The sequence below is a fragment of the Lolium perenne genome, chromosome 3 (assembly GCF_019359855.2).
Source record: "Lolium perenne isolate Kyuss_39 chromosome 3, Kyuss_2.0, whole genome shotgun sequence".
Lineage (NCBI taxonomy): Eukaryota > Viridiplantae > Streptophyta > Magnoliopsida > Poales > Poaceae > Lolium > Lolium perenne.
This window is the reverse complement of record NC_067246.2, coordinates 48369255-48384636: the sequence shown is the minus strand read 5'-3', so window position 1 is coordinate 48384636 and position 15382 is coordinate 48369255. Positions and strand designations below refer to the sequence as shown.

The following is a 15382-nucleotide window of genomic DNA, read 5'->3' as shown; positions in this document are numbered from 1 at the left end:
CTTAGCCCAGTTAGCAGATTAGGGTTTCACGAGTTCTCTTATATATACAAGTTGTAATAGACTAAATCAATCAAGCAATAATCAGATATCATTATTGCCGACTCCCAGAGGAGTCGGCCTTCTCCCCGTCCGCGCCGCCCAAACCCTAGCCGCCGCCTTCCGCGTGCTCGCGACGGCGCCCTGCCGCCGGCGCCGCCTTCCTCCCTCTCGCTCTCAGCACTTCCACCCCTACAATCTACGCCCTCGCCCCGGTAGAACCCTAGTTTCTACCAATTTGGTATCAGAGACCTCTACGATCATGTCTTCGAGCCAGCCCACCGCCACCACCGCCGCCGCCTCCGAGACGCCGCCGGCCTCCTCCGCCGCCGCGCACCTACCGCCGCCCTCCACGGGCGCCGCGGCGCCCCTGGCAGATGATGCCGGCGCCGCCCCCCTCCTCTCGCAGCAAGAGCTGTCGACGGCCATCCGCGACCTCGCCACCGCCGTCCAGGGCATCCGCCTGTACCTCATCGGTACGCAGGGGATGACTACGCCGGTCCTGTCGCCACCCCTCGCCGCCTATCCGGCCGCGCCGACGGCCCTTCCCGGCCAGGGAGCGCCCGCTCCGCCCCCGGCCTCACCGCCGCCGCCACCGTGGGCGGCCATGCCGCCGGCCCCCAGTCCGGGCCCCGCCTCGCTGCCCCAGGGGGTGCCCATCCAGCGGGTCCAGTTCCCGCCATCACCCTCCCGCCTTCCGGCGTGGGTGACCGCGACGGAGCCCCCGCCAATCCACTCGGCCGCACCGGCGCCATCCCCCGTCTACACCACCGCCGGGGACCCCCCGCGCCCGTCCTTCCCGGACCCGCCGCCCGCCCGCTTCGCCGAGCCGTCCGCTGGTCGCGCGGAGTACCCCGCCCAGGGCGCCACCGGCTTCGCTCCCCCACGCTACGCCAAGCTGGAATTCGCCACATACGACGGCGTCGAGGACCCCCTCAACTGGCTCAACCAGTGCGAGCAGTTCTTCCGGGGACAGCGCACCCTGGCTTCGGACCGGACGTGGCTCGCCTCGTACCACCTCCGCGGCGCCGCCCAGACGTGGTACTACTCCCTGGAGCAGGACGAGGGTGGCATGCCTCCATGGGACCGGTTCCGTGAGCTCTGCCTTCTCCGCTTCGGCCCTCCAGTCCGCGGCAGCCGCTTGGCGGAACTTGGGCGTTTGGCGTTCACCACCACGGTGCAGGACTTCGCCGACCGCTTCCAGGCCCTCGCATGCCATGCGCCCGGCGTGACGGGCCAACAGCGCGCCGAGCTCTTCATTGGCGGCCTCCCGGACCATATCCGCGTGGATGTCGAGCTACAGGCTCCGCGGGACCTCCAGACGGCGATGCACTACGCGCGCGCTTATGAGCGTCGCGCCCAGGCGGTTCAGCAGACGCCCCTGGCCCGCGGCACCCGCGCCGCCCGACCTCCTCCTCCGGCCGCGGCCGCCACCCGGCCCGCCCCACCTGGACCGACTGGCCCTGCCCCCGCAGCTACACGCACGTTCCGCCGCCTCACCCCGGCGGAGCAGCTCGAACGCCGCCGCCTGGGACTCTGTTTCAACTGCGACGACCCATACACGCCCGGTCACGTGTGCCCTCGCCTCTTCTACCTGGAGACCGTCGACGTAGAGGAGGGCGACCCGATGACTGGGCCGGTTGCTGCGGCATCCGAGATGGCCGGGTCGACCGACGTAGCTGCCACGGCCTTCGTCGTGTCCCTCCACGCGCTCGCCGGCATCCGCCACGAGCGGACGATGCTGCTTCCGGTCACTATCCAGGGCGAGCCTCTGGTGGCGCTACTGGACACGGGGTCTACGCATAATTTCCTCCCCGCCGCCACTATGCGCCGCCTCGCGCTACAGCCGACAGGTGGGGATACCCTCCGCGTGACCGTGGCCAATGGTGACCGCATCGACTGCCATGGGGTGGTCCAGCACGTTCCCCTTACCATCGGCGACGAGCACTTCGTCATCACGTGCGCCGGCATCGACTTGGGCTGCTTCGACTTCATCCTTGGCGTCGACTTTCTGCGGACGCTCGGACCCATCCTCTGGGACTTCGACGCCCTGACGATGACCTTCTGGCGCCAGGGACGCCACATTCGCTGGGAGGGTCTCGGGGGCACATCTCCCGCGCTGCAGCTCCAGCTAGTCTCTGGGGCCGACGACGCCGAGCACCCCCTCCTGACGCACCTCCTGCAGCAGCACGGCGACATCTTCGAGGAGCCGCAGGGCCTGCCGCCCCCACGAGCGTGTGACCATCGCATACACTTGCTCCCGGGGTCGGCGCCAGCGGCGGTGCGCCCATACCGCTACCCCCAGCTGCAGAAGGACGAGCTGGAGCGCCAGTGCGCGCTCATGTTGGCGGCAGGCATCATCAGGATCTCCACGTCCCCGTTTTCCGCGCCGGTGCTCTTGGTGCGCAAGTCGGATGGCACGTGGCGCTTCTGCATCGACTACCGCGCCCTCAACGCCCTCACGCTCAAGGATAAGTTCTCGATCCCGGTGGTTGACGAGCTGTTTGACGAGCTATTTGACGAGCTCCACGGCGCGAGGTTCTTCACCAAGCTCGACCTCCGCTCAGGCTATCATCAGGTGCGCATGCACCCGGAGGACATCGCCAAGACGGCGTTCCGGACACACCATGGCCACTTCGAGTTCGTGGTGATGCCTTTCGGCCTCACCAACGCGCCCGCGACCTTCCAGGCCCTGATGAATGATGTCCTTCGCCCATACTTACGTCGTTTTGTGCTGGTTTTTTTCGATGATATCTTGATCTACAGCGCATCATGGGCGGAGCACCTACAGCATGTCGCCATCGTCTTCAACGAGCTTCGAGCGCATCGACTTCATCTCAAGCGCTCGAAGTGCTCGTTTGCGACGACCTCGGTGGCCTATCTCGGTCACGTCATCTCCGCCGACGGGGTGGCGATGGATGCGGACAAGGTGGCGGCGGTCGCCGCCTGGCCGACGCCGCGTTCACCACGCGCCCTCCGCGGGTTCCTGGGCCTCGCCGGCTACTACCGGAATTTCATCCGGGATTTTGGCCTCATCGCCTCGCCGCTCACGCGCCTGCTGCGGCATGAGGCCTTCGCTTGGGACGACGAGGCTACCGTTGCCTTCGAGGCCCTCAAGGGGGCCCTGACGACGGGCCCCATTCTTCAGATGCCGGACTTCGACAAGCCGTTCATCGTCGACTGCGACGCCTCTGGGGCGGGGTTCGGTGCCGTCCTTCACCAGGGTGACGGGCCGCTCGCCTACTTCAGCCGGCCGTTTGCTGCACGCCACCTCAAGCTTGCGGCGTACGAGCAGGAACTCATTGGCTTGGTTCAGGCCGTCCGCCACTGGCGCCCCTACCTATGGGGGCGCTCGTTCCGCGTACGTACGGACCACTACAGCCTTAAGTTCCTCTTGGACCAGCGGCTGTCGACGGTGCCCCAGCACCAGTGGATCCGCAAGCTGTTTGGCTTCAACTTCACGGTGGAGTATCGTCCGGGGCGCCTCAACACAGTGGCCGACGCCTTGTCCCGCCGCGACGCCGATCCCGACGCCACTGAGGGAGACTCGGACAGCCGCCTGCTCTGCATCCGCTCGGGGCCCTCCTTCGTCCTCTTCGACCGCATCCGCCAGGCGACGGTGTCCGCGCCGGATGCCCAGCTTCTGCGGCAGCAACTCGACGCGGGTGAGCTGGACGACCCTTGGCGCGTCATCGACGGCCTTCTCCTCCACGGGCGCCGCGTGTTCGTCCCCGACCATGATGACCTCCGCCATCAGGTGCTTCTCTTGGCACACTCCGCCGGTCATGAGGGTGTCCAGAAGACCCTCCACCGTCTTCGCGCGGATTTCTACATTCCTGGCGATCGGGCCATGGTCCAGGATTGGGTGCGTTCGTGTGAGACGTGCCAGCGCAACAAGACGGAGACTTTGCGCCCAGCTGGTGTCCTGCAGCCGCTTGACGTTCCTTCGCAGGTGTGGGCCGACATCTCCATGGACTTCATCGAGGGCCTTCCGAGGGTGGGCGGCAAGTCTGTCATCCTCACGGTGGTTGACCGCTTCTCCAAGTACGCCCACTTCATCGCGCTTGGCCATCCCTACACAGCGGCATCTGTGGCCCGCGCCTTCTTCGACGGTATCGTCCGCCTACACGGGTTTCCCTCGTCCATCGTCTGTGATCGAGATCCGGTGTTCACGGGGAACGTGTGGCGGGACCTCTTCCGCATGGCTGGTGTCCAACTCCGGTTCAGCACGGCGGTCCATCCTCAGACGGACGGCTAGTCCGAGGTGGTCAATAAGGTGATCGCCATGTATTTGCGCTGTGTTACCGGTGATCGTCCTCGCGCTTGGGTGGATTAGCTTGCGTGGGCGGAGTGCTGCTACAACACCTCCTACCACTCCGCCCTGCGTGCTACGCCATTCGAGGTGGTCTACGGTCGGCCACCACCACCTATCCTACCGGTGGATCCAGCGACAGCGCGGACGGAGGCAGCTGGCGAGCTCATCCGCACCCGCGACGAGATGCTGGCCGAGGTGCGGCAGCGTCTTGTCCAAGCTCAACAGGTCGCCAAGCACTACTATGACGGGCGACATCGTGAGGTTGAGTACACGGTGGGTGACTGGGTGTGGCTTCGCCTGTTGCACCGCTCTCATCAGTCCCTCGACCCGCGTGCCAAGCGTAAACTTGGTCCGCGCTATGCGGGGCCCTTCATCATCATCGAGCGGATTGGGACCATGGCGTACAGGCTTCAGTTGCCGGAGGGGGCCCGCATTCACGACGTCTTCCACGTGGGCCTGCTGAAACCCTATCGCGGTGCCCCACCGGTGGCCACTCCACCACTTCCGCCGACGGCTGAGGGACGTCTGCTGCCCAGTCCGGCCAAGGTGCTCCGCGCTCAACTACGTCGTGATGTTTGGCACTTGTTGGTGCAGTGGGAGGGCCTGTCCGAGGAGGAGGCAACTTGGGAGCCTCGCGAGGAGTTCCAGCAGCATTACCCAGACTACCAGCTCGAGGACGAGCTGTTTGCGCAGGCGGGGAGAGATGTTATGACCGGCCTGGTCTACCGCCGGAGGGGGCCCATTGGCCCAACCGGCCAAGCTTAGTTAGGGGCTTAGCCCAGTTAGCAGATTAGGGTTTCGCGAGTTCTCTTATATATACAAGTTGTAATAGACTAAATCAATCAAGCAATAATCAGATATCATTATTGCCGACTCCCAGAGGAGTCGGCCTTCTCCCCGTCCGCGCCGCCCAATCCCTAGCCGCCGCCTTCCGCGTGCTCGCTACGGCGCCCTGCCGCCGGCGCCGCCTTCCTCCCTCTCGCTCTCAGCACTTCCACCCCGACAATCTACGCCCTCGCCCCGGTAGAACCCTAGTTTCTACCAAAAATGGTGAGCAGGCATCGAGGGGTTGCAAGACGAAAAATGATACATTCAGTTTGTGTATTATCACAGTGAAATTATCTTACTCTTTGATTAAAAGTAAATTCACTACTAAGAAATTACTGATCGTGCATATATATGTCCCCCATCATCAGCTAAAACAAAGCAAGCTGAGTGGTTGACGATGCACACCAATTCCATGAAAGAAGCACAGATGGGTCTTGTAAGTTTTTAACACGCCTTTCTTTTTCGTACTTGTTTGATCTATGTATCAATGGTTTATGTGTGCCTAGGCATTGAAACTGAAAGTTTTATACTCTATTGGCAGATTGCAACTACATCGGAACGTCTAAAAAGTCATCCAAAACTATAAAGCATCGTTGCAGACTGTTCCCAATGCGAAGAGTAAGTATTATGGTCTTCGAGTAAAGAGGGTTTTGTATTTTCTTTGTGTATATGTATACTTTTAGATCCTTGGCGAGAACTGCATTGTGCAACATTCAACTCCGATCATATTTAGAGCATGTAACTATTACTCACATGCTAGCTTGATATATTTGTTATGTTATTGTTTCATATTCACTATATATTTGCCACAAAGGGCTACGATTTAGGCTTGTCTTTGGATATTTATAAATATCAAAGTGTTGTTTAGACTAATCAGAAAAGTAGTATTTCTTCAGTTGTTTTTGCAGCACCCACATTTTGTGATACAATAATACATCCAAAAGAATCAATTGTTGAGTTGACAATTATAAAGGCATAGAACATATGTGTGGGACTTACCGCAGAAGAGTAATAAGAAGACCTAGAACTTGGAACCACACAAATGCATAAAAATAATGTATTGTTATTGCATTCGGTATTGCCATGTAGTAAATTATCATATCCCTGATTTGTTTTGAATTTTATGATTTATATATTTACATTGAGAAATTAAATTTGAGCAACCATAGCAACGCACGAGCATTTTCCCTAGTTGTCAGTAAAAATGCAGAGATCCTGCCCCCGTTTAGGAAAACAAATGTAACACATAATTTTATTTGCAGTGCGTGAACGTGAACGATGAACCTCTAGACACCAAAATAATCAACGGCATGATCTTGATTCGTCACGGAGAAGCAAAGATGCCTTCTAATCACTTTATCAGTTATGACGACTCAGTGCCTAAAGTACCAACAACCCATGGGAAATCAAGATCATGCTAGCACTATCAGAAAATTTGTGGACTCGTATATGAATAACTAGCCAAGCTAGCACTGGCAGTCATTTCTAAATGACTTCTTCAGCAGGTTCCCTCTTGCAGCGAGAATTCTTTTTTGGCAGGAAAACATCCGTCAGGACAGTCTTGGACTTGAGGGAAGCAGCGAGTATCGCCAACGCCTACATCCCAACACCCAGGAGAATTCAGCAAGGCAACTACCTAGTAAAAATTCAAAGACTTGAACGGAACCAGAAAACACCACTGTACCTCTTCCTTGCCGATCTTGACAGTCTTCTCCTCCAGCGCGCTGATGTTCATGACGCCGCACTGCGAGAGCAGAGTGATGCCGGATAGCAGGTTAGACGCCGGAGTCACCGAGAGGTCGTCCTTGACAGCGTATGTCGTGGGCGACGCCGCAACCACCTTGGGACCGTTGGTTGCGGCGTCGGGGGCCATTGTCATAGGCTTGTCCATTGGTTTTTGGCAGACGAGGCAGGCTGTGCCTTTGGTGGCCGAGAAGTATCCGCAGCTGGCGCGTCGATTGTTGCAATTATCAAAATAAAAAGTCGGGCCTGGGAAGTTATTCGGACATTCACATGTGAAGACGTTGGTGTTGCTGAGGTGGGAGCCCAGCAGCTGCTGCAGGCGGGAGAGTGTGGCGGGGGCGACGGCGGGACTCAGACGCAGCACATTGCTCTTGTAGTTCGCGTCCAGCTGCTCCATGCTCCCAAGCACGTTGCCGATGCTGCCGACCATGCTCTCCTTCGTTAGAAGGCTGGCGACGGTGCCCAGCGGCAGGGAGAGGAGGCAGGAGAGGAACTCCACGACGTCGCTGCCAGCCTCAGCGAAGCAGAGTTTATCTGTCTTTGTGTCGATCACAAGCTTGATCGATAGCTCCTTGGTCGCCATGCTATCCTATCCTGTTATAGTTCAGATCAAAACATCTCAATTATTTTCCATGAACAACACCAACTGTAAACCACAAGTTAGGTGCAAACGACTCAGCCTGTATCACTAAATAACATTTTGCAGTACACCATTTGATCGAAAGCTTATATTCCAAATGTTAATTGTATGGCTTTAGGTTCCGAGTTCAGAGATACAGTAGAAATAGTTGAGATCGACCTGATCAAATTTACATTTTTTTTGTTATTGATTCTGATTTAAAGCTTTGAATGCCCTAACTGACCAAAAAAAATCAGAAATTGCGAGGCAACAAATTTATCATTTTTAGAAAGAGCAAGACAACCTTATAAATCTAATTCTATGTTCATTAGGAGCTCGGAGCATCCTTGGATCAGGTTTACATGCCATCTCTAACACTACACTGGGAATAATTCGGTGGCCTAGCTAGCTACCTAGGCTAAGACAAACTCCTTCAGTCATAGACATGCCTAAAACTGTAAAACACCATTTAGCAATTTCTAATAATTTCTTCCTTTTTGTCAACTAGTAGTTGGAATATACAATAGGAAAATGCGATAGAAAGGTACAGCAGAAGGTTCAAGTAATACAAAATGTGCAGTAGAGATACAGCAGAAACCAAGAGGGTTTCAAAAATCACAATACAAGCAGTAATAAATAAATAAATAAATGTAATAGACACTACAAAAACACAATTTAAAGTTACAGTGAATTTAATAAAGAAAAAGTCACCAAAACATATCAATCGGGGTTTAGGTTTCAATACCCTGTCAACACAAATACAATGGTCAAAATATTTATACAAAACATATATGTGGAAACAAAAACTAAATATATAAATATTTTATCCAACCTCTAGAGGTTAGCATGCACCTGCGCCTATGAGCAAACACGAAATTCTATTACTAGCTACCGGGCATATGTCATTTTTCTTTTGTTCTTTTAGCATGCACACATATTTTTCTGAACAGAGCATACCTGCTGCACATTTCATGGTATTCCGTATTTGCACAATTTGATCGAAAATTTATACTGTATTTCATCTTACTTATAAGGCTTTATGTTACAGTAGAAATGGTTTGACCTGATCAAGCTTTACTCCATCCATAAATAAGTGACTCATCTTTGTCTTAGTACAGATGTATCTAGATGCATTTTAGTTATAGATTCCTCCATATCTAAAAAATTTGAGTCACTTTAGGATGGAGGGAGTGCAATGTTTTGTTAGTGATCCTGAATTAAGCTTTCCATGACCTTGCCAACAAAAAAAAAATCAGAAACTGCGAGGCCACAAATTAAACATTTTATAGAAAGAGCAAGAGTAAAGTTACAACTTTATAAATCTACCACTATGTTCATTAGAAGCTCGGAGCAACCTTGGATCAGGTTTTGATGCCATCTCTAACAGTAACACTACATTGGGAATAATTCGTGGGACTAGCTACCTAGCATAAGGACAAACTCCTTCAGTTACAGGCATGCCAAAAACTATAAAACACCCTCTAGTAATTTTGTTTTTCAACTAGTAGTTGGAGTATACAATAGGACAATATCATAAATAAATGCACCAGAAAGATGAAGTAAAAAAAAGATGTGTGTGGTACAAAGATACAACACAGAAATTAACTAAGAGGCTTAAAAAACACAATACAAAGTAGTGTAAAAAATTGAAGTCCAGCTAGAAAAATGCAGAACATGTAGTGCCAATAAACAATGTACAAACTAATGTAAATATACAATACAGGAATGCAGCTCTAGAAGTTAGCACGCACCTGCATGTATGAGCAAAGGCAAGTTATATTATGTACTAGTGACTGAGCATATGCCATCTTTCTTTGTTCTGTAAGCGCACATGCATATTTTTTTCCCAAGAGAACAGACCTATTGCAGATTTCATGGTATTCCGTATTTGCACAATTTTTCTATTTTAATACAAGTTTAAAAACAAGGACTCTACAAATTCACGCGACAAAATTTGTGCAAAACTCTGTATTTCTATCTCATAGTTCACAAATCCCCAATTGCCCCTCGCTGATGGCTGATGACGACTAGAATTACTGAAAAGCAGGAACACACATGCGAATCGCCAACTGAACAGGCGGGGACATCATCAAAATCATGGATGAGATGAGACATTAGAAACGGGGTTAGGGCTAGTCGTCGTGAGTACAACGAAGCAAAACGTTGCAAAAAAACGGTATAAGGAGACGGAGGTGTCCCAGAGAACGGTGGCTAGGGAGGAAGCCGCTCACAGTAGTGGCGCCTTTGACGCTCGCCGATGCTGCCTGGCGCCTGCCGGCGAGGAGAAGGCGACCAGGAGTCCAAGACGACGCGGATTTTTTTTAGCAGGTCAACAGGTAGATATGGACTCATGCGTTAAGTCTGGGCCTGTTCGGCTATATATATGGAACTTCCCTACTATAGGGCCATACAGTTTGACCCGAATTTTGCTGGACCGTTAGCAGGCCCCTGCTATTGACGTTTTGCAATAGATTTTCCCTGTCTCAAAGTTGAGGTGAAAAGTTAGCTGAAGAAAAGGTAGAGGTGTTACACCAAAAAAAAAAGGTAGAGGTGAAAATGGAACTGGACGGATAGACTATCTATTTGATCCATGTGGTGCTTGTAAAAAACGGATCTAGCAGCAACTTACGTCCTACCCTTACCAAGCTAATTCCAGTACGTGCTTACCTCCTACTCTAGATCAAATCTAACCAAAGATGTCTCAACTAATTTGGAATGGAGGTAGTAGTTATGTCAGGCTTCCATACATATCCACTTTCATTGCTTGCATGTGTACTAACAGCAACCTACATTTTTTTCACAATTTTCTTACATTACGGATAATGTGGTTTTCTTGTGTGTGATCTGAGAATAAAAAAACAGTGGCTGCGCAACTGACAACCAAGCCCTACATCGTCTCTTATTGGAGTCCAACAAGTCGGTGTTGTAAAGATTCGATATCAAATGCTAGGAATAGACTTGTGATCAACTAACACTTCCATATTTACCGTGACGGTGACATATGTATTCTTGTCGTGTTTCATCAACGCCATCGAATCTATCAAATGGTTGTCATGGAACAAGTCCGAACATGAGCATAAACAGACGAAGGTGTGCCAACCGACCAAGAGTCTCATATCGATCTACTACACTAAGTATAAAAAGCACTGGCTTGCCAACACAACTAATCAGGGGCGGAGCTAGAGGGAATGTTTCCTTGATGTATTGGTGGAACATAGCGTTTTTGTTTTTAGATTTGCATCCTTGCGATTTGGAACTATGGCCTCAATGATGCACTTATCTTGCCCTAACCTAATGCATACCCCTTATTAACTTCATAAGAACTGCTAATATTTTCTCTTTGACCCTTATGCCTTTGCATCAGGTTCAACCTACAGAGCTCCGCCCTGCCAACAATAAGGAGGGAAGAACATGAAAACATGCAGACATTAAATAATTCAATAATATTTCTGCTATAATTCAATAATATAGTTATATTTTAATAAATGATATGTTATAAATATTGCTGCTATTAGCTGAAAAATGATTAAATGAGTGTGTGCTTGTGTATAAGGAGAGTGTTGTCACTCTTCCACTTTATTTCTACATTACATATTGTAAAAGCATGGATACTCATGTGATTAGAGAACGAACATTATATGGCGGACATGCCTCGATGTTTTGGTGGACGTTCGCTTGCATTTTTTTTTAGATAAAAGGCCATAGCGGGCCCGACTTTAAATTAATAAAGCCAGCAAGGTTTAGATTCATACAAACTGCTGCGGCATACAGCTTAGCCAAGTAAAGCACACGTCAAACGCAAACACAACGGGGCGGCACCCCACAGCAACCGCACTAAGAAGAACTAGCCAGATTACGCCGCAGGCTTCAGCTTTGGCTTCTTGTTCTCACGGAGGCGTACAGCTCCCTCAGTTCGCTTGTCAACCGTCTGAGATCCTCCCGATCTCCTGGTTTTGCCTTGACGCTCCAGAGCTGTAGGAAGATACACATTTTAAAAATCAGGTTAGCGGGGTCATTTAAGATTTTCTTTTCCATAGTAAGCTTATTCCGCACAGTCCAAAGGGCCCAAGATTGTGCGAGGAAGAGGGTCCATAGGAGTCTCCTGGCCCTCCCAGAGAAACCGGCTAGGATGGCGTGAAACTGTGAGAAATTGGCTGGGCACCAGTTGCAACCCAGAATGCTGCGCAGCGCGCTCCAAGCAAATCTTGCCATTGAGCAGGAGAAGAGGATGTGGGAGGAGTCCTCCGGTGCGCCGCAAAGAGCGCACGCCCCGGATGCCGGTCCATATCTGCCGGCAACCAAAAGGCTGGAGGGGAGCCTGTCAAGGATGAGCAGCCAGGCAAAGATCTTGATCTTAAGCGGGACCCTGGCTTCCCAAACGTCCTTATGGAAAGCAACCGACGCCCCTTGCGACAGCTTATAGTACATGGACTGAACGGAGTAGAGACCAGAAGGGGAGAGGTGCCAAGTCACCCTATCGAGAGCGTCTGAGAGCAAGAAAGGCTGTAGTTGGGAGATGAGGCGATTCCATTGATTCACACCCTCTGAGTCCAAAGAGCGACGGAACCTGATGTGCGGGCCCCCCGGAGCGCACGCAGAGGCTACTAATTGGTTTGTGTCCTCGCAAACAGCGAACAGATACGGGAACGAGTCTTTCAGCGGTTCGTGCCCTAACCACCAATCCGACCAGAAGCGAGTGCGGCGCCCGTCGCCGACCACATGCTTGGCCCCAAGCTTGAAGAAGTGCTTAACCTTGTGGATACTCTTCCAGAACTGGGAGCCACCTTTGCCCGAGCCTGAAAAGAGATCGCTCGCATCCGGATACTTGGCTTTGATTATTTTGGACCAGATGGAGTCATCCTCATTGTAGAGTTTCCACACCCATTTAAGGAGCAACGCGATGTTCATCTTCCTTGTACTGAGCAGGCCCAGGCCCCCCATGGCCTTGGGGCGACAGACAGTAGGCCAGTTAACCAAGTGGTACTTGCGATTTGCCCCAGTTCCTTCCCAAAAGAACTTAGAACGATGAGAGTCGAAACGGGCATGAATCCCCTCATGCAGAAGGAACAGGCCCATCGCGTAGATGGGCGTGTTGTCAAGGCAGGCATTGGAGAGGATAAGTCTCCCACCCGAAGTGAGCAACCTACTCATCCAGGGCTCGATGCGGTCAGCCAGCTTCCTGACAAGGAACAACCATTGTTCGAGGCGCAGTTTACGGTCAGAGATGGGCAAGCCAAGGTAGAGGAAAGGGAAGGACCCCAGTTTGCAATTCAGCTTGTTGGCGATCCTGATCTGTTCGTCTCTAGGTTGGCCCATGACAATGACTTCGCTCTTGTGGTAGTTAATCTTGAGGCCGGACATGTCCTCGAAGCACACGAGAAGGAACTTGAGGTTGGCAATATCTTCCTCCGTGTTTTGTATCAAGATGAGGGTGTCGTCCGCGTACTGAAGGTGGGAAATGCCTCCGGGAAGGAGGTGAGGGACTACTCCGTGGATGTGACCCGCTGAGCCAGCAGCTGTGAGGATGCCAGACAGCGCCTCCCCTATGAGGTTGAACAGCAGCGGTGAGAGAGGGTCCCCTTGGCGCACTCCCCGCTTGTTTCTGAAGTACGGGCCGATGACACCATTGATGGAGATCGCAGTCTGGCCACCCGACACCAGCTGCAGGATTCTGTGAATGTAGCCCTGGTCAAAGCCTTTGGCGCGGAGCACTTCCTCTAGGAAGCCCCAGTTGACCCTGTCGTAAGCTTTCTCGAAGTCGAGTTTAAGCAGGATCCCTCCTAACTTCTTGACCCGCAGCTCGTGAACAATCTCAATCAAGGCGAGAGGCCCTTCCAGAATGTTCCTTCCCCGGATGAACGCCGTCTGGAAGGGGCTTATAATTTTATTGGCGACAGGATCAAGCCTGGACGCGTACGCTTTGGAGATAATCTTGAACACCACGTTGATGAGAGCAATTGGGCGGAACTGGGACACCAAGTCAGCACCGGGAACTTTGGGGATGAGCGCTAGGATCCCGAAGTTGAGTCTTGAGATGTCAATGCGCCCCAGCACAAAATCGTTAAGGATGTGGAGGATTCCAAGTTTTAGCCAAGGCCACATGCGCTTGAAGAAGATAGGAGGGAAGCCGTCTGGGCCCGGGGCCGTGTTGGATTTCATATCAGCGACGATAGCCTCAAGTTCCTTCTCCGAAAAGGTTAACATGAGGTGCTCATTATCAGAGTCCGACACTTTCGCTGCCTCTCCCCAGAGGTTCGGGGCCACGGAGCACACCCTCTCAGACGAGGAACCCAAAAGGTCGCGGTAGAAGTCATAAATCACCTGTTGGATGATAGTGGGATCCGAGGTGGGGCCCGTAGGAGTGACAATGGAGGAGATAGTGCACTTGCGTCTCCTACCATTGGCAACGGCGTGAAAATAGGCTGTGTTGGCGTCCCCCTGGAGCGCCCACTTAGTCCTGCCCCTTTGTTGCCAGTAGTCCTCTTCCTCGCGGACAATGTGAAGGAGCTGGTCTTCAAGCGCGTAGCGTTCAGCCCATTCCTCTTCTTCAAGACCCAGAGAGTCTGCTCTAGCATCAAGCTGTTCGATCTGAGCTAGGAGCGCCGCTTTTTCTCTTTTCGTGGCCGCTCCCTGGTTACGGCGCCAACCGCGGAGGAACTGTCTGAGCCCCGAACTCATGAAGTTCCACCAGTCAACAATGTCTCTGCCCCTTGCTCGAGAGGCCAGATCAATCCAACGTTGAGAAAGCATAGGTCGGAAATCAGGTCTCTCAAACCACCCAGATTCGAAGAAGAACCTATTGGTGCGAGGCGGGAGCCCGTCTCCGGAGTCAAACACCAAGGGGGTATGATCGGACCCCAGATTAGTTTCAGCCACAAGGGAGCACAGAGGGAAGAGCGCCTCGAGCTCAGGGGATATGAACACCCTGTCCAACACCGAGCGGACCGGGTTAAGCTGTCGATTCGTCCAGGTATACCTCGCCCCAGTGCGAGGAATTTCACGGAGGGCCCAAGATGCCACGTGCTCATTGAAGAGATCGATAAGGGGCCAGTTGAGATTGTCGTTGTTTTTATCCTCCGCAGAGCGGATGAGGTTGAAATCGCCCCCAAGAAGCAGCGGGCGCGTGGCGCGGCCCACCTTATCCGAAATTTCATCCAGGAAGGAGCGGGAGCGACTGTGATCGGCTGGGCCGTAAATGGCAACCACCTCAAAGATGCGTTTGGAAGCTCTGTGAAGGACGGACGCGTTGATGAAAAATTGTCCCATGTCAACCTCGCCAACCTCGAGGGAGCTTTCTCTAACACCAATGAGCATTCCCCCTGAGTGCCCATTGGCCGGGAGCCAGTGCCAGAAGAACCTATCTCCCGCTTCGAGGCTGCGGAGTTCGGCGTCAGAGAAATCTTGCTTGATCGTTTCTTGGAGAAGGACTACATCAATCTTATGCTCGCGGAGGTAATCCTTGAGCAGAGTACGGCGCCCCTTGCGCCCGAACCCTCTGATATTCCAAATGAGGCACTTCATTGGGAAACTATTGATAAAGCCCGTGCTCGGCGGGTGAGGGGTCTCGAGCCCACAATGGGCTGCTGTTTCTTTTTGTACACCCGTGTTTTCTTCTTGGGCGCAGAGGCCGGGTCTGGGACCGGAACAGTGGCGCCGTTCTCCTCCAACACAGGCCCTTCCTGTGATGGGGCGGCCCTTCTCTCCTGGGCCTCTTTCTCCTTGGCGGCCTCCAGCTCAGCCCTAAACCTGGCTGCCGCCAGGTCAGCTTGAGCTAGCACCGGGAACTTTGGGGATGAGCGCTAGGATCCCGAAGTTGAGTCTTGAGATGTCAATGCGCCCCA

General features: G+C 52.9%; 1 protein-coding gene across 1 annotated transcript; it reads right to left on the bottom strand.

Moving 5' to 3' along the window:
* Nucleotides 1-6478: 6478 nt before the first annotated feature.
* LOC127341341 (uncharacterized) lies at nucleotides 6479-9881 on the bottom strand. The gene is made up of 3 exons (XM_051367153.2): nucleotides 9773-9881; nucleotides 6864-7516; nucleotides 6479-6775 (listed from the first exon to the last, which is right to left on the bottom strand). Exons 2-3 carry the CDS (start codon nucleotides 7503-7505, stop codon nucleotides 6665-6667), a joined length of 753 nt encoding a protein of 250 aa, XP_051223113.1. The 5' UTR covers nucleotides 7506-7516; nucleotides 9773-9881; the 3' UTR covers nucleotides 6479-6664.
* Between the last annotated feature and the right edge of the window lie 5501 nt (nucleotides 9882-15382).

Coding starts and splice junctions, on each gene's coding strand:
- LOC127341341 (XM_051367153.2), bottom strand. CDS start 7,505: ATGGCGACCAAGGAGCTATCGATCAAGCTTGTGATCGACACAAAGACA. Junction 6,776..6,863: donor TCAAGATCGGCAAGGAAGAG/GTACAGTGGTGT, acceptor GTTGGGATGTAG/GCGTTGGCGATACTCGCTGC.